The sequence below is a fragment of the Astatotilapia calliptera genome, chromosome 2 (genome assembly GCF_964374335.1).
Source record: "Astatotilapia calliptera chromosome 2, fAstCal68.1, whole genome shotgun sequence".
In the NCBI taxonomy this organism is placed as follows: Eukaryota; Metazoa; Chordata; class Actinopteri; order Cichliformes; family Cichlidae; genus Astatotilapia; species Astatotilapia calliptera.
The window spans coordinates 2,148,113-2,174,708 of record NC_137423.1 but is presented as its reverse complement, the minus strand read 5'-3'; the positions used below and the strand labels follow the sequence as shown (position 1 = coordinate 2,174,708).

Here is a 26,596-nt window from a genome sequence, read left to right as displayed (position 1 = left end):
TGACAAGCACACTTTTTCAGATTTATTCATATAGATCACTTTTCACAAAAGGTGTGTTACACAGGCTGTCACAGCTTTAAGACAGCTAAGAACGTGAAAACAAGGACCAATAATCAAACACCATAAAGACTGAAAAGCATTTTAAAATCACCCAACAATAAGAAAACAGTCAATCAAAATCAGTGAAAGGTGAGTGTGACGGACCTGTGAAAGGCACTGACACCAAACACAGACGTTTTTGTCACACCAAAGAGGAAATGTGTGACGTGCCACGATGCTCTCACTTACAGCACAAAAAACTGTTGCTCTCAACCAGATTTGCTGCCTGCAACTTTGTCCACTTTCCAAAGACTGAAGGGCTTATTGGCACCAAACCAAAACAGTAACTGTAAAAATAGTCTGTTAGATATCTGGAGGCAGACAGGTAGATTAGGATGCAGTTTATGTGTTGTTGATATTTTATTCTGAATACTATAACGATCTCAAGCTGATTTATTCCCGTCCTCTCACAGATACTTTCTTTCACAAATGTTTCTAGAAAATAAAATAATTTCTAGCTATTATCAAACGCCGTAAACAAACCTGTTAAATCATTTCGGACTATGTTGTCAGTATGATTGCTAGTAGACCAACAGAGTAGATCCAGAAGGGATGAGATACACCATTAGAACTATTCAGCAAGCACTCGACCCGAGACCAGGACCCATTATTGGGCAGAGGATCCACTCCCAACGTCCAGCACATCAGATTATAGATGTCCACCGATCGGATTGGAGCTGCCCGAACATTCATCTTGAAGTCTAAAAGAAATGAAGCAAACAAACGTCTTTTAACCTAAGCAGAATAACAGCATCTGTACACCACAGCTAATGATGTTTTTCTCAGACAGCGTGACAATTCAGGTCAATTTGATTCAATTTCAGGATAATCAATATGTTTTTGGTATATCTTCAATAAATCTGACAGCACAGCTCTTTTACAAAATATTTTCACTGAATAAACCTGAAGTTTCTACATAAGCTGACCTTTAGATGGTGAACGAAGAACACGAAGCATCATTCACCATGAGATCATGACTCATTACTGAAAATACTGCTGCAGAGCCACGTGCACTGTAAACATGCCTCCATCCATTGATGCATACATTCATGCACATGCACAGATCAGTCTGGTGTCTTTTACTCTGTATGCAAAATGTCTTTGTTACCGGGTCCTGTTGCCAAGAAGAAGCCTCTCATGTCAATGAACTCATTGTCGTACCCATGCCAGCCATTTTGCCATGCGGACGCTTCCCCAGAGTCATTTTTCCAATAGGGGAGACTTGCCTTGTTCTGGAAAGGACGCAGATATAAACACAAACAAATGTAGGTGTCATAGATATATATTCATAATACAGTGTATGTGATACAGAAAAACTCTACATTACTGTATATGTGTGACATTAAAATCATTAAGGCAACATCATGTTCATTTTTAAGTCAGCACATGATGAGATTCAGAAGTATTCAAGACCGTGAGGAGAAACTTCGAGCTGCAGGTTTGACAGGATGCAGCAAGAAAGCCAGACGTCAGAATAAGACTCAGAGGCTCGTCTGGGCCACGAAACACCGACACTGGACTACTGAAGACTGGAAGAAGGTTTTATGGATGATGGATCAACATTTGAAATCTTCATGCAGGATCTTTGTACGCCGTGGAGTAGGTGAAAGTTCCACAGTGTGTGGCATCAACGGGCTGGGGCTGTTTGCTGATCCAGGGTCAGTGACTGGTACAGAGACGCTCCCTGAACCAGAACAGCTACCACAGCATTCATGCAGCACCATGCAGGACCCTCTGGTATGCACCTAGTTGGTCAGGGCTTCATCCTACAGCAGGATAAAGACCCCACACAGTCCAAGCTGTGGCAGAACCACCTCAGGAACAAAGAACAAGATGAGCTTGGAAACATGGAGGTCCGGCACAGTCTCCAGACCTAAACCCATCGAGCTGGTTTGAACTGGACAGAAGAGCGAAAGCAAAGCAGCTACAAGGTCCACATTCATGGGAACATCTGCTCCAGATGTGGGAGAAGATTTGATTTGTGTTGTAGAAAGAATTTTTTTTGATGGAAGAAGACGTCTGATTGGAGCAGAGATGAAACATGAGCCGGACACCAGACTGTGGACACCAGGAGCCAAGTCTAAACTGCAGCTCCTCCCCGATTTTTTAACCAATCACATTCATTCTTGTTTGTACCATAATATACAAACTTTGTTCACTTGGGAGTTGCACCCTCTCTTTGTCTGGACAACGGGAGAGGGAGAAACACAAGGGAAGTCAACACAACTAACAACAGGTGCCAACAGTCAGGGAAGACAGTGTGGAAAACTCACCCAGAAAGAAATACTGTACAGTCACAGACTTTACATGAAACCTTTGGCAGGCATGAATAAACAAGACAGAGATGAAATAAACATAAACCAAAACACAAGGACACAAAAACTATAAATGATTAGAAGAGACAAAGTAACCAAATGTTTCTAAAGACGCGTAAAACAATTCAAGACAGAATGAAGAATACAACCCTGGGACCATGCTGCTGTGTAGTATATATGATATATATAATGCAAAATAACAGCAAGTTAAGATCAAGGAAGATTGTCCATTACCGGAGCGATAAACCATCCTGGCTCAGCCACTAGTGTAAGGGGGGAAACAAACTTTCCTTTCTTGTAATGGAATCGTTCAGGGATCTCTTCTCTGGCATAGACACCCATGTTAGGGACCTCAGACAATCTGGCAGATACCTGGAATAATAAACAAAATGAGAAGCAGTGTTTGACCCCGTGTTTGCTGTTTTTTGCACTTTTCAATCTTGTTTACTTTTCATTGTTGTGATCTCGCTCATCGATTTATGTTCCTGGTCTCTATGGGTTCAGTTCAGTCTCTTGTGCTTATGAATTTTCTGTCAGTATTAAGTCTCTTTTTGTGTAAGTCAGACGACTTTAGGTCGTTTGACTTCCTCTTGTCCCTGAGTCCTTTCGTCCCCGTAGTCTCCCCAGCCCGTGCATCTCTCACTCCCTCTGTATCATGTCTGTCGTGTGTTTGTTATTCTCTTCCAGTGTCAAGTGTGAGTGTCTTGTCTCTGGGTATCTGTCTCTGTTCTCGCTGTGTTTCCTGTCTTAGACCGTCCTCGTCTCATGTGCTTTGTGTCCACTTTTGCTTCCCCTGTTTTGTTACATCTGTTCCAGCTGTGTTCCTCTGCTGTTTCCACTCTCCTCATCACCTGTCTGTGTATTTTCCGGTCCTTTTCCCTTTGTACCTTTCCCCAGTGTTTCCCAGCTCCTTGTCCCTCCTTGTATTTTGCTTCATTCAGTTCCTGTGATCTGAAAGCTTAAATTTCCTTCGTATTTGTATCTGGACATTGAGCCACATGAATGGCTTGCCTTTGGTTAAGATCTGGTCTCCACAGCTGCCGGTTCAACTCATTGATCATATGCCGTACGGTCGGAGAGCAGTAGGCCCAGGTTTGAATCTGACCTGCGGCCCCTGGTACATGGACGGGGGAGCGAGAGAGGGGAAACACGCAGCACTGTCTTATTCCAATAAAGGCTGAAAGGCAAAAAAATAAATGTGGTCTCCGTGCCTCTGCATTTGGATCCTCTTTGTTTAACACGATCTGCATCCCACACATCTTGACAAAAGTAACATGACAGTGATAATAATTCATCTCAAATACTCTTAAGGTTCTCCCTCTCACACACACACACACACACACACACTCACACACACACACTCACACACACACACACACACACACACACACACACACACACACACACACACACACACAGGGGAAGAGAGGGAGGAAGAGCAAGCCATGAAGGCCAAGACATTGTCTTAGATCTCAGAGACAGGGCTGCACTGAGACAGAGATATGGGAGGGAACAGAAAAGTTTCTGCAGTATTGAGTGTCTTTGAGATGATGGAGCACACTGGTCTCCATTATCCATAAATGAAAAGGGTTTGAAACCACCAGGACTCTTCCTAGAGCTGGCTACGTGACCAGAAGGTCGCTCTGATAGACCTCCAGCATTGCTCTTTGGAGAGAGAGGAGCCTTTCAGAAGGACAGCCAGAAGCCGCTCATTGGTGGCTTCACATGACAGCCTGCCTGGAGTTTGTCAAAAGACTCCCAGACCTTGTAAAAGAAAGTTCCCTGTATGATGAAACAAAGATTGAACTCTTTGGCCTGAATGCCAAGCATCATGTCTACCATCCCTACAGTGAAGAATAGTGGTGGCACAGTTTTTCACAGAAGGAACTGGGAGAGTAGTCAGGGTAAAGAGCAGGCTGTCCTTGCTGATAACCTGCACCACGGTGCTCTGGACCTCAGATTGGAGTAAAGGTTTATTTTCCAACAGGACAAGCCAACATAACAAAGGCTTTGGCTTCTCTGTGAGTGTCATTGCCAGAGCCCATCCTCTCAACACTGGACGTTGGATAAACATGCAGATCATCTACATTGAGTCCATCGGTCCCTGACCAATGCAGGACATCTATACGACGTCCAACCTTGGATGTCAACATTTCAACTTTAAGCTTGGTACATTTTTTGGAAGTCATGTTGAGGAAAATTTACATGAGTAATATTCTTTTATTTACATTGTTGTATCAATATGTTACATATGAATATGGATTATTTATCAACAATTTATTATGTGTTAGCCTATTGATTTATTCAGTACTTATGTGTTTCTGACCATGTTAAAATGGTCATATTTTAAAATCTGTTAAAATCTGCTGAAATATTAAAACTTTTGAATTCCATATTAAAATGTAAAATAATAATGGTTGAACCCCAAAAAGTTGATTCTGTTTATATGGGCGTAGCGTTCTCAGTGGGAGAAACGCAGAGCAACTGTGGATGAAGGTTTCGGCCTGTCTCAGTGATGCAAAGACTCCTGCATCCAGCATCAGCATGGAGGAGAGGAAGGCACTCACATCACTTAGTGATGTAAACAACATTATCATCCTTCCAGCACACAAGGCTAGGTGCACAGTTTTGCTAAATCAAAAAGACTATCATGAGAAAATGTTGTCACTGCTCAGTGATGAAAATACTTATGAGACCCAGGAAGTGAGAGATGTCATGATGGAGGCAGATGAAACCACGGTCTCGTACGACGTTACATCTCTCTCCACTTGCATCCCAGTCGAGGAAGCGCTGGAGGTAGTTCGAAAGAGGTTACAGGATGACCCCAACCTCAGCAGCAGGACCGCTCTCAGCATCGACCAAGTGTGTTTGAACTGTGTCTTCACATACAAGGGTCAGTCCTACAGGCAGAAACATGGGTGTGCCGTGGGCTCCCCAGTTTCACCCTTTTTGTACATGGAAGAAGTGGAAAAGAGGGCTTTGCTATCCTACCCTGGAACACCACCAAGCCATTGGTTCAGATATGTGGATGACACCTGGGTGAAAATCAAATCTCAGGACGTACCACAGTTCACGGATCACATTAACTCGGTGGACCGACACATCAAATTCACCAGGGAGGATATGAAAAGGGGCAGGTTAGCCTTCTGTGACTGTGAGATTTCCATCAGTAATGGGGGACATCTAAAAGCTGACGTGTACCGTAAACCTGCACATACGGATCAGTATCTAAGGTTTGACTCTCATCATCCACTGGAGCACAAACTGGGCGTCATCAGGACGCTACCACACAGAGCGAACGCCATCCCCACTGACACAGCAGCCAGGGAGGCAGAAGAACATCAAGAAGGCCCTGAGTAGATGTGGTTATCCCAGCTGGACTTTTGTCAGAGCTGGGAAGGCTCCTAAAGAAAGCTCCAGCCGATCCAGGAGAGAAGGACAACCGCTGCCCACCTGCAGTGATCCCGTACGTGTCAGGAGTATCGGAGCAGCTGAGATGCATTTTTTCTAAACACCAGGTCTCTGTGGCTTTTAAACCCCAAAACACGCTGCGCCACAAACTGGTCCCCCCCAAGGATCGGGTCCCCGACACAAACCGAGTAACATAGTGTACGCTGTTAAGTGCAGGAGGATTGGCAGGATTCATACAGCGGGGAAACCAAACAACCTCTGGCTACAACACAGAAGAGCCACCTCGTACCTCGACCACGGTGAAGTGGGCGGTCCTTTGTGAGCTGCAAATCAGGTAAGCAACAGCCTTTCTACCTTCTCCGGTTTCTACAGTAGAATCACCGTGGCGATCGCTTTGAAGTCTCTTTGTGCGGGGTTTCATCTTTGTTTTGTGCTGTCGGCTTTGTGTTCATAGCAAAATACTAAAGATCATACGTGTGTCCTCATCAGGATTTGGATGTGTGTTGGTGTGTGCAACTGTAGCCTCAGCTTTACAACATGCAATTAATTAGCACAAAGGTAAAGTGGAGCTAGTGAGAACCCAGTGACAACCAATGAGAGAACTGATAAGTAATATCGATAACAGAATCCCTACATTCTTATTAATTACCATCTCTAGCCTTTACTACAGTTACCTCCACTTGTTATTTGTGAACTGAATTGAAAGAATGGGCTGAAATCAGGTAAAATGTATTTGTATATGTCATGGTCCTGGGCCATGTTGGCCCAGTATTCTTAGTTTTTGTGTGTTTTGTATTTTGTTCCCTATTTATGCCTTGGTTCCCAGGTGGTTTAGTTAAGATGTTCCTTATTTGGTTACCCCCTGTGTGCCCCTCTGTGTATCTGTGAGCCCTTGTTTCCCCTCCTTGTGTTTTATTCCATGTTTTCCGTTATGTCCGTGCTCTCTCCTCCTGTCTGAACCTCTGTACTTCCTGTTTTACTTTGACAGTCTCTCGTCAGTATGCGTCATGTTGTGTTCACCCCTGCCCTGTCTCGTTATGATTATCTGTGTCAGCTGTGTTCCCCGTGTGCTCCCACTTCCCTCGTTTACCCTCTGTGCATGTATGTCCACGTCTCCCTCAGTTCAGTGTCGCGTTCTCCCTCATGACTGTGTGCCCCGCCGTGTGTTTCCTCGTGAGTCAGTTCCTTAGTGCTTCCCAGTTCAGTTTCATATTATTTTGTATCGCCGTTATCCTCTGTCAGCAATAAAGCTGTATTTTGAGTTCAGTCCTGTTGTCCCGTGAGTTTGTGTTTGGGTCCTCTCCTGCCTGCACACAGCCTGATCATGACAGTATAGCGCTTTACTAGTCCCTAAGGACCCCAAAGCGCATCCAGTCATCCACCCATTCACACACACAGTCACACACTGGTGATGGCAGCTACATTGTAGCCACAGCCACCCTGGGGCGCACTGACAGAGGCGAGGCTGCCGGACACTGGCGCCACCGGGCCCTCTGACCACCACCAGTAGGCAACGGGTATCTTGCCCAAGGACACAACGACCGAGACTGTCGGAGCCGGGGCTCGAACCGGCAACCTTCCGAATTTCTCTGCCATGAGAAAGTTGGGTTGCTTTGCAGTATGATTTGCATCATTATTCATTTGCACCATAAAGTGCTGTCCAATCCATTTTGCAGTAAAGCCCTGTGCACTTGGGAATTTATCCTACTACTTATATCAGCAGTCACAACATTAATAATACTAAGGACCTGACTCTCTTGGTAAACCTATATGTGCATCCCATAACTCTGCCTTTATTGTGTTTACAGATAATGTGGTGAGCTTTGTTCCTTTCCTTCTTCAACCATTTTCATCCCATAATTATGGTAAAAGTTCATCTTGGTTTTAGCTGCCAAAGCTTTATGTGGCTTTCCTGGTCTCGAGTAGAAACAGTGGTTTGCACCTTGTTACAGTTCCACAGAGTTCTGTGAGTTTTGTGTGGATGCTTGCAAAGAGCTGACGTGTTAGCATATAATGTAGTTGCTTCAGCCCATGTCACAGTTTGCACTTTATCTTGTTTTGTCGTGCAATAAAAATACAAAATCCTTTTCATATCTCTAGTCCTCAAAAGTTATAGACAGGTGTGAGTGCTCAGGAAAAAACGATATTTGATGTAATGACATCATTGTAACTGTATTGTCATTATTGAATTCAGTACGCTGAAACTGCATTGTTGAAAAATATTATGATCTAATACTTTGTAATGTGTTATTCTGTATGTAATACAACCATTGGCTCATTCATTTGACTAAGGTGTAGTTTCCTGACAGTCACAAGTTTCATGACATAAAATGGTTGTGATTACAGTGACAATAGCACAAGAGTGCGAGCGCTCACAGAAATGACCTATAGTGCACAGAGAGAGCCAATGACTCTGGTTTCACCTCCTGGAACTTGTTTTCTTCAGGCCAAAGACTGACCACTGGGCCTCTGTCCATCATCTTGACGATGTCTGCCATGTTGATATACTTATCCAGCTCTATGACCTTCTCCATCCAGTGGATTTTTGTCATACCGTGGTCTGAAAACAACATTATATTCAGCTGGTTCACCATGTTCATCTCCTGCAGGAACATCACAAAAACAAGAATGAAAACGTTGAAAGAATGAAAGAACATGAAAACAAACCACATGACAGGAAAAATTGCAGAATCTGCAACTGTAGTGACAGTTATTGTGTTATTACTTTGATTTTGCTGTTGAGTTTCTGCATTGCAAGATCCAGTTGTTGCACAGCTGTTTTGACCTGACGAGAGTCTGGACCAAAGTGATGGCCCTCCACATCAATGTTCTCATAATATATTGCTGCCATGTCTGCTTGGTTTGATCTAAGACACACACACACACACACACACACACACACACACACACACACACACACACACACACACACACACACACACACACACACACACACACACACACACACACACACAAACAGATTAAATGGTTAGTCTTCTACCTTCTCTAAGTGTTATTTTCTTAAGTGCACCAAAAACTGTCACGCTCATCTTCGCGTCTTGTTGCACTGTCTGTTCTTCTGCTCTCTCTGTGCTGTGCTTCTTACCCAGACTTATCTTTGAATCAGCTCACTGTGCATCACCTAGGACTCTCACCTCTAGTCTCCTCATTCTGGATAAATGTGCCTTCCTACTTTCCACAGCTGACACTGCATTCTAGTTACCTCAGACATCGAATGCTGGAGCTCTGAGTGACATTACACCCATGTTCCAGTAGTAAAGTTAATAAAAGCAATGAAACACAGGCTCAAACTAATAAAATAAGGTGCTTACATTGTATGACATCTTACTGTGATGTGAGGTAGACATTTTCTGTAACTGTCCTTATGTCAGTGAAGCTGCAACAGTTATTGGAGGAACTGTTCAGCTGTTAAGTGTTGCAGCAGACAGCTGTGGTCATCGTGGCTGATGCAGACCTCATTCAGAAAGGGCTGAGCTCAGTTGATGGAGGAACACAGTGTTGATTCAGACTGCATTTAAATTGCAACAACAATAATGAATTCTGTCAGCAAACGACCGCTCCCTGTGCAAAACAGACCGTGAATCGATCGGATCTTCTATAGCTCTTTTCTATTGTACTAAGCACTCAAAGTGCTTTTCACAACTTGCCTCATTCGGCCTTTCGTACAGACAGTTTTTCTATCCAGCTAACATTTACACACATTGATATTCATGTTACCTTAAGACTGTTAGTGCATTTGTTATTGATGCTGTGAGATTTTTCTCTGAGGGGTTGTACACGTATTCCTCACAGAAAGATGGACGGACACCCAGAATCTCCACCTCACAGCCTGAAACACATGAAATGACTCCATCATTTACAGGCACCTCTGTAAACAGTTAACATGCTATGATAGCCCATTACCTGTATGTCATAGACAATAATTGCTTATTATGTTGACCAGCAGCCATCAGAGTGTATGTGTGTTGTTATTCTAACAAAAGAAATTACAGCAGTTTCCCTTGGTTGTCATTGTCCCTCTCTGAACCTGGGTTTAGTGTTTTTGGGGTCAGGAGTCTTTGTATTGTAATCTTTGTGTTTGGTTGGTTATCGTTCTGTTATTGCTGGAGTTCAGCTTCATTGTTCCCTTGTGTTTACTCGTCTTCTTTATTTTCTGATGGTTTGTATAAGTTGGTAACACTTTCTATTGCAACCTGCAACTAAGGCGCAAGTACCCTGTAATTACATGTAATGTCAGCTAACAAGTCGGGTTTTTACTGGAAACAATGAAATAATTACACTGAAAGAATTTATTTATTTCCACATCTTCAGTACGCTTTTCAGGGCATGGGCCATATTATGGAGTGACTTACTGAGTTGTGACAACTGCTGTGGCTTCATGCTGAGAGAGAGCACTTCAGATGTGATGCTAGCTTTAATAGTGTTGATGGAGAAGTTTAAAGAAAGCCAGAAGGAGCTGCACTGTGGATCTAGAGAACGGCTGGTGCAGTGCATGTATGAGGACAGCGAGACAGTGGTAAAGAAACCAACTCTAAGCCCGTTCTTATTCGCAGTGGTGATGGACAGATGAGGTCAGGCAGGTGTCTCAGGGGGGTTGCTGAGGACATTGGGATCTGTAGTGATCTAGATGGAAGAGAGCCTAGAGAGGTGGAGGTATGCCCTCGAGAGAAGAGTCAGAATACATGTGTGTGAAGTAGCAGCTGATTTCAATCTGTGTGTCAGAGGATTTGGACATTACTTTTATTGTCACTGCACAAAAGGATGAGAGGAAGATGTTAAAGTGGAGACTGCTGCAGGACAGAACAACAGCATCATACTGTTAAACACAACTGCAGCTCTTCACAAGCACAGACAGCACGGTAGCGCTAAGCCAGCCAAGAACCCGGAGTGATGTTAAAGCTGTCCCCAGACCAGCACTGTGATAAAGTCAGCCGCCATTTGCAGTGAAGCCAGGCGGTGCCGAACACAAAATTTCACAGCTTTAAAATGAATTTGTTTCATATGTTTTTCTTATGCGTGTAAGAAAAATAATTAATAAATCACTGCGAACAAATTTCACCCGTTCTTTTGGAGGTATATAACGAAGCTCTAACTAAAGGATGCTTACCTTCAACCATGTATGATAGCACTATCTCTCTAATCCACAAGCCTGGTAAGGATCCTTTGGAACCTGGTTCGTACAAACCAATAAGTCTATTGAACGTAGATAATAAAATATTGTCCAAACTTCTGGCTATGCGATTAGAGATGGTTCTCCCAACAGTTGTGTCGGAGGACCAAACGGGATTTGTAAAAAATAGACAGTTATCTTTTAATATTAGAAGGCTATTCAACATTATATATACACATAATACTTCTGATCACTCTGAAATACTACTCTCATTAGATGCAGAGAAGGCCTTTGACAGGGTTGGGTGGGATTTCCTCTTCTCGACCCTGTCAAAGTTTGGCATAGGCCCTAATGATATCTCCTTTGTTAAGCTGCTTTACACAAAACCTAAGGCCTCGGTTAACACAAATAATATAACTTCTAGTCCTTTCCTCCTCCACCGCTCTACAAGACCAGGGTGCCCTTTGTCCCCATTGCTATTTGCACTTGTCATAGAACCTCTCGCCATTCAATTACGCTCTGCAAAGGATTATAAAGGAATAAGGAGATTTGGTGTAGAACATAAGGTGTCTCTCTATGCAGATGATTTGTTACTATATATCACTGACCCTACTAAATCATTGCCAAAAATTATGACAGTTTTAACTGAATTTGGGAAAATTTCTGGATACAAAATCAACCTAACAAAAAGCATATTGTTTCCTGTTAGTTCTTTAGAAAAATTAGATAGTGCTACATTGATCTCGTTTCCTTATACCATCTCAAATATCTTCAAATATCTTGGAATAACTGTAACCCGTGAATTCTCTGGCCTTTTTAAATATAATTTTATTAATTTATACCATCAAACTGAACAGAACTTGGAAAGACTGTCCAAACTGCCCATCTCGCTTGCTGGCCGAGTAAATATCATTAGGATGAGCACTTTACCCAAATTTTTATTTTTGTTTCAATGTATCCCAATATTGATCACAAAAACCTTTTTTAAGAAAAAAGACCAGTTAATCTCTCAGTTTATCTGGAACAAGAAGACACCCAGAATAAAAAAGATATTTCTCCACAGAGCCAAGATTACAGGAGGAATGGGGTTGCCTTGCTTTCAGCTCTGTTATTGGGCCTGTAACATACGTTGTATGTCATTCTGGGGCGGGGAACATAGACCTGATTGGGAACGGATGGAAAGTTTGACTTTTTTCTCTAATACTCTTAAATCTTTGGTTCATTCAAACTCAGATCTGGGTGAGCATAAATGTAAAAATCCGGTAGTGTCTGACTCACTAAAAGTTTAGTCTCAGATTAGAAAACATTTTCATTGGCGTCAATGTTCAATCTTTACACCATTAATCCATAACCAAGCATACACATTGTTCTCAGGATCCACATTCCAGTTATGGACTTCCAAAGGGATACACACAATCAAGGATCTGTTTATAATCTTTTTCCTTCGTTTCAACAACTTCAGCAAAAATTTTCCATAGAAAACAGAGATTTTTTCAAGTATTTACAAATACGTCATTTTATTAAAGAAACGTTTCCATCCTTTCCCAATGAACCACAAAAACTGGTTTCAGATGATCTGTTCTTAATGAACCGGCTAAAGAAAGGAGCTATTTCTAGGATCTACAACCAACTTTTGAAAATAGACAGTACAACTACACTGGACCACTTGAGAAATGCTTGGAGTGAAGAACTGGCTACTAACATCACTGAAGATCAATGGACTAAGGCACAAGAACTGGTTCACTCCACTTCTGTCTGCTGCAGGCACGGACTGCTACAATTTAAGGTCCTGCACAGACTCCATCTGTCTAAACTGAAGGTTTCAAGGATGTTTCCAGGGGCTGACTCAAGATGTGATCGATGTGGCCAGAATTCTGCCTCACTGTCACATATGTTTTGGACATGCCCCAACATCGCCACCTACTGGTCTAAAATATTTAAAATTCTGTCTGACATTTTTAAAAAACAGCTCCCCCCAGACCCAGTAATGGCACTATTTGGTGTAGCTACAGTCAAAGACTTAAATAATAAACAAATTCATGCTCTGAGTTTTATAACATTGCTTGCAAGACGACTTATATTTCTAAATTGGAAGAATAAAGCCCCCCCAACTCATTCTGCTTTGTTAAGAGACACAATGCATCATTTACATTTGGAGAAAATTAAATTCTCATTAAGAGATAATGTTAAACAGTTCTACCTAAGCTCTTTATAGATTACTTTAATAAGTAAAACTGGGAGGTGTGGCCTCCTCCCATATCTGCCCCAAGATTATATACATGGATGTGCGCAGGTGTTGTTGTTGTTGTTTTTTTCGGGTTTTTTTTTTGTTTTTTTTTGTATGTATTCTTCAGGGTGGGTGGGTGGGGGGGGGTTCGTTTGTTTTGGGTTTTTTTGGGTTTTTTTTCCTCTCTCCCTCCTTTGAATATACTTATTTAGGATAATAAATGTGACCTTTAAGACCTTTTGCACTGCAAATCACAAAAACTATTCCCAGCTAACATTTCTTCATTCATCCATTTTCAATTTAATAAACAGTTTGTGTGCAAGAATATTTTTTTTGTTTCTTCTTCATCTTTTGAAAAAAGATTTTTTGTCTTAGCTTACAACTTCATATTTCACATGAATCCTATAAATATCTTTGATGTTGTGCAAAATTCTCGCGTTGTTTACTGATATTTTGTGTAAGAGACACCAGACTTTTACCTACTGTAATTTTTAAGTACTCTTCAGGCTTTATGGAGGCTTTAAAATTGTTTGGACATTAGCTGCTTTTAAAATAAACTTTCATTCTTGAAGATGAATATTTTATTTTATGGAGTAATTAATCCTGATTTGATCCACCATGTGGCAGCAGCTTCATTGTCCAACACGACAATGATCCCAAACACACAGTAAAAACAAACCTTGATAGAAGAACACCTCAGAGTAACTTGGAACCTCCCAGAAAACACGCTCAAAGCTGCTCACAGGTTTTCAGCTAACGACCCTGCATCAGTTTGGAAGGTCACCAGCCACAGAAGACCATCGACCCACGCTGTGGAGAGGTATCAACTGGCCGACAATCCCAGTTTCACACCCCTCAGCCCCCCACGCCATGTAACATTTCCCCCTGCCCTCCCCCACACCTATCAGGACATGTGAAAAAAGTTCCCTCCTGCGTCAAACAAGCCACAGTTTTCCCAAAAAACCCTTTAAGGACTGCAGACCTGTCGTCTGACATCTCCAGTTGAGAGATGTTGACGTCACATCCTCCCCTGCAGTTTGTTTACTGGTCAAACAGGTCACTGGATGATAGTTTGAACATGTCAGCAGATCACAAACTTGACCTGACAGACAGGAAGTGGCAGGCGAGTACGGGATGACATCCCACATCTGGAAAATCAGCAGTGGCACGCTCACAGGGGCAAAAAGCATAAAAAGGCATATTCTGTCATATTCTTGTGTCACTCCGTTATGTGGAAATGACTTCAGGAAGTTTGTAGACGTATTAAAATCAGTTTTATCAAGATGGTAAATGGACTGATTCTGACAACTTGGGCATTCACCCATTCACTGTTTCTAAGCACGTGCCAGCTAACATTCACACTCTGATGGATGCAGCATGGGATTCATATCTTGCCCAAGGACACTTGGCATGATCGAACCACCAACCATCCAGTCAGTAGGTGACCTGTTCTCCACCTGAGCTACAGCCACAACCCTCAAAGCTTCATTTAAAACAAAAAAACAGCAATTTAAAAATCAGACAAATATTCTGACAGACTGGTTGATGAGACTCAATGATATCATGATGATGATGATGATGATGATATCATAGTGACTAACAATCACAAGATCTAATACACAAAATGTATAAAACAGATGTCAGTTGTTAGTAATATCTACTATACTATAAAACCTCTAAACTTATTACAGAAGAAAGTGATACGAATGATTCATAACGTTAATTATAGAGAACATACAAATAAATTATTTATAAAATTTATAAAATTAGGAGATTTAGCGAAATTACGGACACTATTAATTATGTTTAAGGCTAAAAATAATATTTTGCCCTTTAAGTTACAAAGAGTATTTTTATTGTGTTCAGGGGGAGAAGACAGCAGAAGGAAATTTTATTTTAAGCATCAGTTAGCTAGGACTACACAGAGATTAATGAGTGCAACGGTTAGGAGTATACGACTGTGGAAGTCTCTTCATTATAATTTAAAGAATCATATAAGTTTACATTGTTTTAAAAAGTGTCACATGCTTAAAACGATAACTGAATATGAAGAATGTGAATGAAATTGGAGTTCATTGAAAAAGGATCCATTATAATTTTTTGTTTTATTTATTTAATTGTATTTTCTCCTTGTTACTATGTGGAGTGGTACATTCTGATTGTAAATCTGTTGTTTGGTTTGTGTTAGGACCGGAGAGAAATGTTAATATTAGTTTGTTCCCTGATTTTTGGTGCCCACTTGTAATATAAGTTGGATTGTAGATAGGGGGCGGGGTTTAATGAGAATATTTTCTTCTTCCTGCTCCTTTTCACACATGGTTGTAGTGCTTTTTGATAGAAAGTGTGGTTGGTTTGTTTGATCTGTTGTACCAAGTGTGAAATAAATAAATAAATGAAATGAAATGACAAAACTGATCTGTGGGGCTGGGAGAAATGTTTGCATGGTTGCTCAGTGTGATAAAAAAGATTAAATGCTAATGACGTGTTAATCGTCTCCTACCTTTGCACCTATAACTAATTAACTAATTAAATATTAGGTTGGACACTCTGTTGCAGGACATGTTGCATTTGGAGCGTTCCTTTCACAGCCAACATTTCTGGAGAAAGCATTAAAATGAATCACACAATGGAGATATACTAAGATTAGCAGCAGGAAAAACTCCCTTTTAACAGGAAGAAACCTCCAGCAGAACCTGGCTCAGGGAGGGGCGGGGCCATCTGCTGTGATTGGTTGGGGTGAGAGAAGGATAAAGACATGCTGTGGAAGAGAGACAGAGGTTAATAATAACTAATGATTAGACACAGAGTGGTGTATAAACACACAGTGAGTGAAGGACAAACAGAAAAAGGAAAATAACCTCGACCTATTGCAGCGCAACTCAGGGAGGATTCAGGGTCACCTGATCCAGCCCTAATGATACGCTTTATCAAGTTTTCAGCCTAATTTCAAAAGTAGATATTGTGTCTTCGCTAATAGTTGGTCGTTTGTTTGGAAAGCTAGCGCATAGATGGGAACAATTACCAATAGTTGTACATCACCGAAAATTGCAAAAGTACACTTTGAGTATGAGTGACCCTAACATCTCAAGGTCTGAACCAGACCGACCAAGTCAAGATCAAGTTCAACCTGAATCACAAGGCACACTCAAACACTGCTTTAGTGGTAAGTAAGTAAAACTTGGTTTCTATAGCGCCTTTCAGGATAAACCTCACAATGTACTTCACAACAATATAACAGGGAAGGAAAATGGTGAGAGTGTGCGGAGTCCACAGATCTGAAACTCATAGAGTAAGGCAGGTTAGCCTTCTTAGACTGTGAGATTTCCATCAGTAATGGGGGACATCTAAAAGCTGACGTGTACCGTAAACCTACACATACGGATCAGCATTTAAGGTTTGACTCTCATCATCCACTGGAGCACAAACTGGGCGTCATCAGGACGCTACAACACAGAGCGAACACCATCCCCACAGACACAGCAGCCAGGGAGGCAGAAGAACATCAAGAAGGCCCTGAGTAGATGTGGTTATCCCAGCTGGACTTTTGTCAGAGCTGGGAAGGCTCCTAAAGAAAGCTCCAGCCGATCCAGGAGAGAAGGACAACCGCTGCCCACCTGCAGTGATCCCGTACGTGTCAGGAGTATCGGAGCAGCTGAGACGCATTTTTTCTAAACACCGGGTCTCTGTGGTCAGATTGACCCAGAACAGAAGAGATGTCACATGTCATCTGCATCACTACAGAAAACGGAAAAAATCTAAATTATAAAAGAAAATTGTAAAATAATCAATGCCGGTGTTTCTGACACTTTTAAATTTGCCCCGGGTCAAATTAACCCAGGAGCATAATTGGTGTTCCTGGAAACCAACATAACAGGAGGGTTAAACCCCAAAACACGCTGCGCCAAAAACTGGTCCACCCCAAGGATCGGGTCCCCGACACAAACAGAGTAACATAGTGTACGCTGTTAAGTGCAGGATTTATACATCGGGGAAACCAAACAACCTCTGGCTACAACACAGCAGAGCCACCTCGTCAGGCCAGGACTCTGCAGTCTATCTACACCTACAGGCCAGTGGACACTCTTTCAATGTTGAGGATGTAACATCCTGGACAGGGAGGAACGCTGGTTTGAGGGCGGAGTCAAGGAGGCCATTTACGTGAAAAGGGAAAGACCATCTCTGAATGGAGGAGGAGCCTAAGGGTACATCTGTCACCATCTTACATGCTGTGATTGCAGCCATTCCCCAACTCTGTGAATGGGACTCGTGGCCATTGATCAGTGGTTGTTGATCAGTGGTCATGAGAATTTGCATAATTAAGATTTAGGAACTGACCTCCCAGCCCATTGTTCCTTCAGTGGTTTCAGTCATTGTGCAAATGTCCTGTTTATAAGATTGAAACCTGCAGTCAGCTGAGACTGAAGACGTCACCGGGATGATTGAGCATGCATCAAGACAGAATAAGGTGTTTGGTCCCCTATTTGTGGCACCTATACCAGCTGTCACAGAGAGAGGCATGCTACACCCTGGAAATGTTACCAGTCTGACATATACAGCCTTTTTTCACTAGTGCCTACTTGTGTCAGGTGGGCACGGCTCAACTCGTTTTTAGGGTTTTCCATCAGGTGGTGGTACCCAGTGTTGGTCAAGTTACTTGAACTTCCCCAAAAAAGTAATCCCGTTACTTTACTGATTACTTATTTTCAAAAGTAATTAATTACTTAGTTACTTTTTAAAAACATGATTTACAACCTGAACAGGTGATAAAGCGATAGATCTTTTTAAAACTTGTTTTATCAGTTTTAATCTTTTAACTTTATGCATCAAGCAAACATTTAATTATCTGCAACATTCTCTGAGTTGAATAAATTAGTTTAACATTTAAACCTATTTTCTGCACATTCCAGCTCATAAAATAAAATATTTTTTGTGTTTACACTCAGTCTTTCAAATAGATGCAAGTAAAACACAGCAGAAAATAAATAAAGTCAAAGACTCAGCGGTCCTGTTGCTCTATTTTCACCTGTAAAGCAGGAGTGGGGTAGGCGGAGGTTTACCCTGGTGCAGGTGTGCCGCGGTCAGTGGAAGAATCCGCGAGTTTCTCTGTGAGTTTCCCATTACGTCGTAGCTACTCGGTGCTTGTTGGAAGTTTAGGGGTTTTTTCGCTGTAAAAAGAAGTTTTCTTCCCACGCACAGCGGACACTAATGTTTTTGTCACTTTTTATGGAATCAAACTCAAAGTGAGGTCAGTACTTCCACGCTTTAAACGCTGCACGCTCATACTCTCTCTGCACTCGATATATGAGCCATTGTTGATCTGCACACAGCTGTTGTCACGAACGTCGCACTTGCTTACGTCACTGTCATGAGACATTCTTGCAAAAAATCACGGTTTTAGTAACGCAGTAACGCAGCGTTCCTACGGGAAAGTAACAGTAATTTAATTACCGTTTTTGCAATAGTAATCCCTTACTTTACTCGTTACTTGAAAAAAGTAATCAGATTACAGGAACGCGTTACTGCCCATCTCTGATGGTACCTGGTAACAGGAATCTTTTCAGTACCTACTCAGTCAAGGCTCAAATCGATCTGAGGTAATCAGAAAATGTGACATCACCAGACTGCATGTCGCCAATCAGGTACTCAGTTGCGTCACCTGATAAGTCATGAAAGCGTCTCCTTCATGAAAATCAAAACTGCCACTTTTGGAACAGCGGAAATGAGAAACACAACAGCGTGGTCCCCGAGTCTGACGGATACACCACGAACGTCAAGTCTAGTGGAGCCAAGTAGCTACTCGTGGAAAAGAGACCGTCAACCATTCATGCTTACATTTATAGCTACAGTTGAGAATCACAAATGAAACTAATCCTGTACATGACTTTGGACTGTGGGAGAAAGCCACAGCGCCAGAGAGAATCCACACAGAACACCACAGCACTAAGAGTCACACTGCTGTGCCACAGGAGTGAACTAAAGCAAACTGAAGGTTGCAACAATTCCTAAAGATCCAGAAACACAGTCACAGCCACCTCGAGGTGAGGGATCACAGGCCTTTAAGAAATCACTGAGGTTTGGAGGAGGTGATAACAAATAGCTAACAGTGGCTGCAGCCATTTACTGAGCAGGCGAACTGGACCTGAGCTGTTAACTCACTCTGATACCAGACTGGTTGAATTACTCAGATTCCTGAAGGCTGACGGCCGCCGTCCTTTCTTTACATGACCTGAGGATTGTTAGGTTATTATATAAGTCTACGCCATCATAACGGCTGTTTTCAGCAGCATAAACAATAGTGAAGGTAAATCCTTTATACCTTAGGTTGTGTTATTTGACTTTGACTGTACCTAAAATTAAAATTCGACGTCAATGACGGCACGTCAGCACGATCCAAGGGTTCCTTTGTTTTCTTTTAACCACGGATGCAGTTAAACCTTCAAACATTGCAGTGTCTAAAATGGAAACCAACGAAAGATGTTTTTTTCCTCATTTGAATATTTATTATCACTCGATAATCAGACGAAAGCATTTCTTATCCGATTACTTGACGGAATAATTGATGCTGAATCGACAGTTGCTTCCCTATTTTGGTCACCAAAACTGTGAGCGCTGATAAATGCTACTTTTAGCTAATGTGCAGTTTGCAAATAACAGCTTGCCATTGCATTTCCACTTACCACCTTAATAAACAGACAACTTCAGATAGAATTTCACATTGATCGTGTGCACGTACCTGGCCAGTAGTACATGAAAACCTTCCTTCCCAGCTTCTGCAAGGTGACCCACAGTGGTTCTGACCCGTCCCACCAAATTGGCAACCGGCTGTCAGGATTGGTCCCAATGAGGAATTCTTTCTTGGAGACTTCATCCCACATGTAGTTTCCAGTCATCTGATGAATATCACAATGACGGCCTAATAATAAGAACAATAATAATAAAAAGTAACATTACACTGTATGCAAGACAAAAGTTGCCCCACAGCTCAGAGCACATCGCTTTGTAAATCATTATTAAACCCATAAAAACCTTTGTTTATGATAGTTCTGCTGCCTGGAGCAAAGCCTGTAATCCCAGAGAACCCCACAGAGGAACCTACGGGGTTCTCTAGTTCCTGTGTTACACTGATCATCCTGTGCTCAGGCAATAATCTGGATTAGCTCACAGAGCCACAGGAAACATTACCGGCTGCAATACTGAAATATTTTCTCCCAAAAAAACTTTAAATAAAAACATCAGGTAAAAAAATATCTAATGAAATCAAACATGTTCAAATTACAAAGATGGGCCGCCGTGCATCAGCCCTACAAACACTGACAGCAGCTCATTGGTTCATTTTCATTATTCACACTGGATTGTCCAATCAAATCTCTTAATGCCACTAGGCCCTCCTCTACCTTTACTGTGCTTCCCTCGAACTACCTGCTGCTCCAGATCACACGTAACTGCATGTCCAGCCGTAGCACGCTGACGACCTTCTTCCTCTTACAGACGCTCCTTCATAGCCACTCGTGTTTAGCTCCACTCAGATTCTTTTATCACCACACAAACTTCACCTTTTTAAATAAACAGCTTAACCTGTAATCATGACAGAACAATCTGGCCACCCTCTGGACCCAGACCTGACCTACTTCTATGACCCGTTAAGAGGTGAACACAAGTCTTCGGGCCCCTGGTTCAGCGAGTAATAATAATAATATTAATGACTTAGATGTGTATAATGTATTTATCTTTCAACAAACCCAAAGATGCTTCACAACAGTATAAATAAACAAAAACAAGACTAAAGGTTCAAGGTTTCGTTGAAGACTTGAGTTTTGAGAAGTTTCAGTGACGGGCTCGTGTGAGGGTGAGGGGCCGCCACACGGGGTGGAGGTGGGCGTGTGGGACAGAAAGCAGACCCATAGCTGAGGATGCAGCAACCCAGACTGTGTGTATGGGTGCAGCAGAGGTACTGAGGGGCCAGGGCATTGAGGGATTTGGAAGTAATGCAGGACTTGAGCAGGAGATTTCTGAGGGTGGCGTTGATGTTTCCAGAGCTTAGTGCCTCATAGAAGCCTGGAGGAGCTCTGGACATACTGGAGCTGCTCCATTATAGTTATCAAGCCAGGTGGTGACAAGGGCACGGATGAAGGTTTCTGCTGCAGTTAGTGAGTGATGGCTCAAGTCAAGAGATGTTTCTTCATCATCATCTTCATCATCCTCATCATCAGTGGGGCTTTGGGGGCCACGACGAGAGCTCTGTTAGTCGACATCCATATTTGGTTTCGTGCGGACAGTTGGCAAGTCGTCGCTTGGTGATCGATGGTCAACTGCAGGCCATTCACGCGAGATCTGCTTCCAGCTCCCAAAACTCCAGCTGCTGTTAGCTGGTGCACGTTCTCGTGTTGCAACTCTAGCAACCACGTTGATCTCCCTTTCTCAGCTTGACTCAGGGCACTGCTTCTCAATTGTTTTCTGTTACGCCCCCTCAGGAAGAAGAAAACATTTCACGACCCCCACTCTCCCCCCCACTATAATTAGTATCACTGTCTATAAAATTGTTATTATAAGCACATCTTGAGGGTTTGTTTGCTGCACTTCATACCTCCTGCTCTGTGCAGTGTGGGACTGGACTAGAAAGAGAGCAGATTTCTCCTGTTTTGGCTTCCTGTTAAATCCAGAATTGAAAATCCTGCTGCTCACATACAAGGTCTTAAATAATCAGGCCCCATCTTATCTTAATGACCTTGTAGTACCATATCACCCTATTAGAGCACTTGGCTCTCGCTCTGCAGGCCTACTTGTTGTTCCTAGAGTATTTAAAAGTAGAATGGGAGGCATACGTCATTTTGTGCGGCCGCTCTAAGTGTACTGATATGACTTTACATCTTCTATGAGAGTTTGTGTTTTATTGTGTCCAGATGTGTAATTAAAAAAACATGTACAGCTCATTCATGAAGAAGAAAGCTTTGTAACTATCCCCACTAGTGAAGAGTGTGACATTTCCACACCCCTGAGGTCTGCAGAGCTGTTGTAATGGAGGTCCTTTTATATGCACTTAAACTTCTGTCAAAAGGGTCACATGACTCGGATACGCACAGAGTGGTTTCCTTTATCATGTGGTTGAACTTTGCACAGCTGTAGGCTTTGTTTCTGTTGAAGGTACGTTGCAATGCACAGCGGTCAAAGGTCAGCCGGTTTGAACATGTGCAAGTACTCCTGGTTACGCTGTGCTCGGCTCAGCACAACAGGAACCTTTATTGCGTGGCAATAGAAACGAATGGGTTTCAGAGCGCACGCCGCGTCCTTTTATTACAGCCCCTTTCACACAGGGCACAGCTGGGGTTTCCCATGATGCACTGAGGGTTTCTCCTTCACACCTTTAGCACTGTCGCTAAAGTGCTCAGCTGTCTGATTGTTGGGTTTCTTTGTATCAGGTTATTGTAGCGTTTTAATCTTACAATATTGAGCGCTACATAAATTGGATTGAACTTTTTATTTGACTGTAACATGTAACATATGAAATATGTATCGTAGACTTAAAAGGTGGGTATTCGCCGGTGCGTGCCATAAGAGTGTGTGAGCTGTGTGTGAGGTTGGCCCATTAAAACCAGCGTTGGCCTCAGTTTCGCTATGTGCTTCTAATTTTATCGTATGTTTGTGCTGACAATGACTTTCTTTAAAAGTCTTTTAAGAGTAATATATTACTTATTACTTTTATTGATAGTAATGCAGTATGTTACTCAATTATTCGCAGAGAAAGTTACCTGTTTCACCCCTCGTTACATTACTTTCTCACTACTCTATAAAATGACCTGAAATGCATCGTCACAAGTTAACAATATATACCTTACAGTCCCACACACCAACACAACTCCCTACCCTCATGAAGTATTTACATATGCACAAAATCAACGAAACCCAAAGCAAACATCAAGTGTAAAGAAACTTCAGAACAGTTACCACCAAGAAACAGAGGCTGCAAGCCTTTTGTTAGGTTGAGGTCTGGCTGCTGGTCTGGGGTTCACATACACTAGACTGTACTATCACTCCAAGTTCTTGGTTTATTTTCTGTTAGTGTGTTTATGTGGATGCTTTCTGAACTTCTGTTATCCATATGAAATGAGTCTGTGTCAGTCCTGGGCACAGTTTGCATTTTATCGTCACACTCTTATCGTATGACATGGGCTGCCCACACTCATGTCCAGACCAAAAAGGCTAGGCAGCGCCTGTACCACCTACGACAACTGAGGAAGTTCAGGGTCTCTCCAGCGATCCTCAGGACTTTCTATACAGGCGCTGTGGAGAGCATCCTCACACAGAACATCACATCCTGGTTTGGAAACAGCTGTGTGAAGGATAAAAAAGCTCTTCAGAGAGTGATCCGTACAGCAGAACGCTGCTGCAGGACTGCTCTCCCTCCCTACAGGACATTTACGTCAGGACTTGCTGGACTAGAGCAACTCTGATTTTGAAAGACCCGTCCCATCCCAGCAACGAACTGCTGCCTGAAATCAGGCAGAAGGTTCTGCACCATCCGAACAAGAACAGAGAGGCTCAAGAGGAGTTTCTATCCTCAGGCCATTGTGTGTTGAATCAGCCCCCCCGCCAAGAGTTCTGGCAAACAAAAACTGCTCTGGATTTTAGCACATTACAGTTCTACTGACTTTTCTGTTGTATAAATGACAGAAAATGACAATAACACTGCACACAGTCTCCAAAATTGTCTTGTAATTTTGTATCACATTTTTCTTCTGTTATACTCTCGTAATTATTGTAACAAATTCAAATAATTTATTGGCAAACAAAAGTAGATTTTTTTTGAGTAAAAATTATTTATGGGCAAACAAATATTTATGCTTTAACAATTTATATTTGCGTGTTACTTTAAGGTACGCATAGAGACATATCTCCAAAGTATTTTTTTCTATTTTGTATAAAAAAATCAAAAGACTGCTGGCAGATTTACACATTTACAGTATCAGTATTGGTCATAAACCTTGTTCTGTGTGTATCCCTGAATATTTGCTGTTCTCTTATACAGCACAACCCAAACTCATCAGTATTGTGATGTTTAAATCTCCTCTGTGTAGATAGAAGCCTTTTCATGTGCCATGTTCAGATAGTTAACTTCAATTATTACATATTATACAATTAAACTAACTGCAGACAGACTTTCTTTTTAAATTATTTAGACAGTATAAAGCTAATGTTTGACTAGGCAGTCAGAGATTACAGAGAAGTCTCTTATTATCAGTTAAGCAGCGTAAAAAGAAGCATCCAAACAGCTTTGGAGAAAGTGAGAGCTTCCCCGTCTGTGAGCAGGCAGTCCCAGCTGAAACTCTGAACACAAACTGATCCCGTCAGGAAGATGACTTAGGATGCACGGCTTGAAACTATCCCAGCCGCCATTACACTGCTGGACAACACAGGAATGTGCAAATCGCACACGGACTCTAATGACTAATGTGTCGTGTAGACGGCTGGATTTTAATCACCTACTTTTTCTATTTATGTGTTTTTTGTTGTCCTCTCACGGCCTCAAAGTTAATGCGCTTTTATGTATAATTAAAAGGCCTCTCAGGGCGCCTCTAGTGTAACTTTTATGTTCTTGGGTTTTACATGTTTTACATGTTTTACATGTCCGGGTAATTAGATCTGGTTGTTTAGGGCCTAAAACATTTCCCCAGCTGATTAAATCAAACGTATTTGTTTGATCAGCTGGGAGTTACACCTAATGTCTTCTTACAATATCAGTTATTGTGTTAGAAGCTACAGAGACGCATAAAGAGACGGATTACCTGTCATCAAGGAATAATAATTAGGGTATGACAAGCTTGGGAAGTCCGGCGTTAAGTGGTCAACCTTCACACCATTTTCCACAAGCTCACGAAATCCGGGTAAATGGTGCAGGTCATCCATGTAGTCGTAGCGGAATCCATCGATCAAGAACACGAGTAACGGGTGCGCCTCGACACCCAGCTGTCCTGCGTCAAACAGCAGCAGCAGCAGCAGGACGGTCCGAGGGCAGAACGCAGGAGTCTTTCTGCTGGACATGACATTAACGCATGATCTGCTTCTCTGTCTAAAACTTTATGGCAGAGGGAGTTTGCCCCTGTGCCGCAGCAGCAGCTACCAAAGGTTTCTCAGTGCGCACTCGATGCGAACCTGTTGGCTGTGCCGATCACTGATCATCGACTTCCGATAACAGCATTCGTGCAGAGAAAGATTCATAGACGGGGCAAATGTGTATTTTATATTAACATGAAAATAAATACTCCACCATCATGATTTCACCAACATAGCACCTAGTTGATAGGAACTACTTCTCCTTCCGCCTGTCACTATCCAGAGGTAACTATGAGCCTCGTCAGTCAGCCTATGAGGGGCTGCACGAGAACATTAAACATGCGCGGTGGTCGCCCGTCAGTATCCGCCTAAAGATCATCCACAGCCATGCATGTTGTTCTCGAGCACATTCAAGAAGCATTTCATTGGTGGACTTCAGGCTCAAAATCATATCGCTCACATTTGAAACCCTTAACTTTACTCCGCGGCTCATAAGACTTTATAGGACTTATTGTTGAATTTAACTTTGTCTTGGTTTTTGCGTGATGAAAAGATGACGTATTCTGCTCCTCCCAGAGAGGTTTATTCAGTTCTCTCCTCCTTCATTCACTTCCGTGGAGAGGCATTGGTTCTTAAGTTACTGCCAGCCACAGCCTAAATGGCTCACATGTTACTATCATTTATATGTTGAGGCATCTGACAATCAATATTATTTCGAAACATCATTAGCCTCCCCCCTACTCCCCCCCAACCTCTTTGTGTCTGTGTGTACGTGCACACCCCTAAAAGTGCACCCTGAGGCTGGAGACCAAAAATTCACACAAAGGTGAGGACACTTGTCTAGATAACACCAGGTAGTACGGTAACTTGTGTTGTAAGAACAGGTGCACCCCCACAACGCTCACCAAAATCATCAGTAAAACCAAGAAGCTCCAGACTGGTCACAGCTGATAGCAAAGAGTAAGAAGAAACCTGCACTGCACAGATGTTTAAAGCCCCCACAGAGATCTAGTATAAGTCAACCAGAAGAGCCCACCACACCGCAGAAGCTGAGGGACACCGAACAGACCTGAAACCCAAGCAGAGCACTGGCCAACGCAACCCAGGTGCCATGCCCACTCCCAAAGGTGCAAGACAGCCATCCCCAAAGGAGCCTACCTGAGTCCCAGTCTCCGGGAACAGAGCGGCACCCATCCCAACCCAGAGAGCGGGGCGAAGAGACAGAGTACCAGGCCGGCAGGGAGGACCCGGGCCTGCACCACACAGGACAGCACAATGTATACAGATTAAGGAAAAGAGAAGGTGGCTCCAGGACCCATCAGCTCTGTGGCCCACTGCTGTGGAGCAGTGCATCAGCCTAGACCG

At 42.6% G+C, this 26,596-nt stretch overlaps 1 protein-coding gene across 1 annotated transcript; it reads right to left on the bottom strand.

The window, feature by feature from the left end:
* enpp6 (ectonucleotide pyrophosphatase/phosphodiesterase 6) lies at positions 1-25,344 on the bottom strand. Its single transcript, XM_026181478.2, has 8 exons — positions 24,964-25,344; positions 19,917-20,096; positions 9,564-9,675; positions 8,551-8,692; positions 8,249-8,428; positions 2,649-2,786; positions 1,208-1,331; positions 1-800 (listed from the first exon to the last, which is right to left on the bottom strand). Exons 1-8 carry the CDS (start codon positions 25,217-25,219, stop codon positions 601-603), a joined length of 1,332 nt encoding a protein of 443 aa, XP_026037263.2. The 5' UTR covers positions 25,220-25,344; the 3' UTR covers positions 1-600.
* Between the last annotated feature and the right edge of the window lie 1,252 nt (positions 25,345-26,596).

Coding starts and splice junctions, on each gene's coding strand:
- enpp6 (XM_026181478.2), bottom strand. CDS start 25,219: ATGTCCAGCAGAAAGACTCCTGCGTTCTGCCCTCGGACCGTCCTGCTG. Junction 20,097..24,963: donor TTATTATTCCTTGATGACAG/GTAATCCGTCTC, acceptor TCTTATTATTAG/GCCGTCATTGTGATATTCAT. Junction 8,693..9,563: donor AATGCACTAACAGTCTTAAG/GTAACATGAATA, acceptor TGTGTGTCTTAG/ATCAAACCAAGCAGACATGG.